The sequence below is a fragment of the Echinops telfairi genome, unplaced genomic scaffold (assembly GCF_000313985.2).
Source record: "Echinops telfairi isolate 266 unplaced genomic scaffold, ASM31398v2 ScPeMD7_1;HRSCAF=3_0, whole genome shotgun sequence".
In the NCBI taxonomy this organism is placed as follows: Eukaryota; Metazoa; Chordata; class Mammalia; order Afrosoricida; family Tenrecidae; genus Echinops; species Echinops telfairi.
In genome coordinates this window covers 39905954-39910149 of record NW_022103896.1, presented here as the reverse complement: position 1 = coordinate 39910149, position 4196 = coordinate 39905954, and the positions used below count along the sequence as shown (strand labels likewise).

At 33.9% G+C, this 4196-nt stretch overlaps 1 protein-coding gene across 1 annotated transcript in view; it reads left to right on the top strand.

Moving 5' to 3' along the window:
- Positions 1-4196, top strand: part of VPS13B (vacuolar protein sorting 13 homolog B) — an 809204-nt gene that overhangs the window by 12541 nt on the left and 792467 nt on the right. The window contains exon 3 of the mRNA XM_004697697.2: positions 300-443. Coding sequence (XP_004697754.1) covers positions 300-443 — 144 coding nt within the window. The remainder of the gene's footprint in view (positions 1-299; positions 444-4196) is intronic.

Below are 4196 nucleotides of genomic sequence, written 5' to 3'. Positions count from 1 at the left end.
TGGCCACTACTGCCACTTAATGAACCTTAATGTATCAGGCCACATATATTATTTCTGTTTAGCAGAATGGGAAAGTGATGTCTGAGAAGGGTAAATAACTTACTAAATATAATTCACAAAGTAAGTCTGTACAGTTTAACATTAACTGTAGTTTAACTGGTTATTGTATACTACTTTTACATTCCAAAAAATTTCCATTATATTCAATTGGAAATTTTATTTCTCGAGAAACAAATTTGAACTTTAGAATTAACACATCTTTAAGTACTTAACTTTTATTTAATGTTTTATCTTTTAAGGAACTGAAGTTACCATTCACCTTTTTAAGTGGACATATTCATGAATTGAGAATCCATGTACCATGGACAAAACTGGGCTCCGAGCCAGTGGTGATTACTATCAATACCATGGAATGCATTTTGAAACTTAAAGATGGAATACAGGTAAGAAATGATTGATTCTGCTTCTTCATGTTAATCACTTTGAATGGATTTTAGTATTTGCCATTATTTTAACTTTTGAGATGTGTGAACTTTTGTATAAATAAATCTTAGAGTATATTTTATTTATTACATGTCTATTAACCATTTGCAATGGGTGGTCTAGCTGTAGAGCTTGCAGCTTTACTAGCAACAGCTGCTCAGTGCCCTGCGCAGTAACTACTGCTGCTCCTGCCCCTCCCTGGCGCCCCCTTCAGCTCAAATGTTATGTAATGTGGTTGAAAGGCGCCCTGGTGGCCTGTTGGTTCAGAATCTCTGTGGGAGAAGTCTGCCTGCTTCTGTAAAGATTTTTAGCCTCAGAGACCCTATGTAGGGTCATTATGGGTCAGAATTGACTAGACAGCAGTGGATTTTGAAATGTATTTATTGAAATAAGACTTGTGCTCAGAAACAACAAGAAAGGGTGCTATTGAATTTGGTTGAAACATCTATTAGCTTTTTAAAATACTGTTTTTACTTCATCTGTTCCTATTAAGTATGGGATGATACTATGTAGGCCTCTTAATTGCATACCTCCTCTATTCTAACAATAGGCCCTCATTGTCTCTAGTGCTTGACTGAAGATCTTAAAATTTTTGACGAGGCCTTGTATGAATTTTTATTTAGATGACTTCTTAGGCCAGGAGAAATTTTCTCAGGTTATATTTTAGGAAGACTAAAATACAAGGGGTTTTAAGCAGTTTGTGGGGAAAATGAATGAAAAGCTAAAGAAGTGTCCTCATGAAGGTGCTTCAAAAAGTCTGGAAAAATTATATCTTTCAATGTCGTGTTTCCTTGAACTTTTTGAAACTCCCTCGTGTATTAAATTTACAACTTAACAAATTTCATTACCGTCTTTGAAGATTTGGCAGCAGATACTGATTTTTTTTCTGCCTTATTTCTTTTCTCATCTTAACATTTATTGTTAGTTCCTTTTTAAAAGGTGTAGTTTTGGTTTTAAGAGATTTTTAGTGTTAATTTTTCTAATCTATGGAACAAGTAGATCTGGGCAGTAGCATACTGTGATGAGTGTTTTTATTACTATTTTGCAGAAAAGAAGCATCTCTGACATTAGTTTTTATTACTTTTTCATTACCACACATTCCACATTCAGTTTTAAGGAATGTTTTTGGAACCAAAGTGATTTGATGAGTATTATTTTCATAAGAACCTTATGGCAAACTTCATATATTACAAATATTGTTTTAATCTCTGTGAAATCAAGGTTATTTTTGAACTGTTACAATCATTTCCTATTTTAAGTAGATACTTTTAAGGGTCAGATTCAACCTTTGGGCTCAGTTCTTTTTTCCTTTTATAATTTAACTCAACTCTTGTAGTTATTAGAAGCAACTTGACAAATGCTATGTTCCCATGAAAAAATATTTTGTGAACTTTAAATATTTTAGGGATTGATTTAGAAATCTGTAGGTAATTACATTGCAACAAAGTTCTATTTTACATTTATAGTTGGTAATACTGAAATGGTTCTTAATCATCATCTGCTCTTGGAATTTTTTTAAAGTCTGGACTTGGTTATACCACCCATGCAGCTCTTCATATTAAAAGAAAAGGAAAGAAAAAAGAAAAAAGCCTAGACACTAAGTATTTTTTCAATGGGGAGGTGGGAGTTTCAAGGCCAGATGTCCTATAAGAAACACATTTTAAAAGAGGCAAATTACAACTAATTATAGAGGCTGCAGAGAAAGATTTGTAACACATGACTTAGTGCAGTGTAGAACTAATATTTGATATTGGACCATACAGATGGCTACTGCAGGGACGCTTAGCGTTTTTGCTTGCATGGTATTTGAGGCTTGATTTTTGTGGTGTGTACAGCAACAGGTCAGGTGTCATGAATGTAAGCCACTCTCAAAACAAATATTTTTTACAGATGTTTAAATTTTGAGTTAGGAAGGATTTTTGAAAATTGCTATTGACATTTGGACAAATTATTTAGCATTGTAGCTGCCTGGAGAATAGTACTTGGATTTATACTAGTGATTGGAATTAGAAGAAAAAAATTTTAACTTACTGCATTGTATAAATGCAACAAAGAAAAGACTTATTTCCTGAATAAAATTGCAAGAGATAGTAGGTTAAATGTAGAGGACTTTTAGAATGGTTGATACACAAAGCATTGTATTTGTTTAAAGAAATTAACATAAATATAAAAAAGAAGCAATTTAAAAGATAAATATGGGACTTAATTTATTATAAAAAGCAACTCCACTGCAATCAACTTGATTTTGACTCATCGTGATTTTGACTCATGGTATTGGATGGAATAAAACTGACCCTGTAGGGGTTTCCGGGCTGATTTCATGGAACAGAAAGTCTCATGTTTCTCCCATGGAGTAGCAGGTAGTTTTGAACTGCTGACGTTGTGGTCAGCAGCCCAACTTGTTACCCAACATACCACCATGGCTCCTGTTATTTCAGATAAGATCAGTACAAATATACAGTAAGGGAGAATCTTCAATGTAAGTATCAAGTTCAGTTTAATTCTACCAGTATTGATTTCACACTGCAATGCACTATAAAGCATTAATAAGATATTTATATAATCTCCCCCAAAGATCCTTGCAATTAGAGATTTACAATGGTTATTTTTACTCTCATGGTGATAATTATGATATAGTACATTACCATGTCTTTGCAATTAGTCTTAACTAGAGAGAGAAGTAGATGACCCTGGAAAACATTATACTATGTGAAATAAACCACATAAACACGTTTTATATAATTACACTTACAGGGAACCAGGAATGGACAAATGCGTGGAGACGAGAAGCAGGTTACTGATCACCAGAAGCTGGGGAAGAGGGGAGAACGAGGGATTCTTGTTTAATGGGTACAGTTTCTTTTGGAGGGGGATGAAGTTTTTTAGATATAAATAGAGGTGTTAGTTGCACAAGAGTTTGAGTGGCATTCATGCCATTGAATGGTACACTTGAAAAGCATCAAAGTGATAAGTTATATGCTATGCATATTTTACCCCAATGGAAGAAAATTCAATATTATACCTCAAAAAATAAAGGAAAAGGTACCTCAAAAAAAAAATGGGACCTCAACTTACAGCGACACAGTCCACAGGCTAGGCGTCCCACAGGTAGTGTAGTCTTTAAATTGAGGCACAGAACAAGCAAGGCAGTTGCACACTGGTCCGATGATCAAAGAGCGAATGACAAGAAAGGCGAGGCTCACCGAGCCATTATCTCTCTGCCTTTCAGTTAATCCCACTTGTGTTTATCGGCCAGGCTGGCACAGTAAACCATGACTCTTTGGTTTATACAATAGTACATACTAGGTGCCTTGGAAAAATTCTGTTATATTCCATTCTGTTTTTTCATGAACCTTTTGAAACCCCCTTATTAAGAATGAGAAAAAAAAATCTGTCAACTAAACTTTAAACTTTAAAATACCATTGAAACTCAAATGAAAGAAGTAAGCTTTTTGAAAACTATTAATTTGTTGAAATAAATTAAAGAAGACCCAAATAAGTCCAAAGATATTTTTATGTTCATAGATTGGAAGATGTAATATTCTTTTAAAAAAAAATAATTTTAATGAGGGCTCATACAACTCTTATCACAATCCATACATACATCTATTGTGATTGTGTCAAGTACATTTGTACATTTGTTGCCATCATCTTTCTCAAAACATTTGCTTTCCACTTGAGCCCTTGGTGTCAGCTCCTCATTTTTTCCCCTC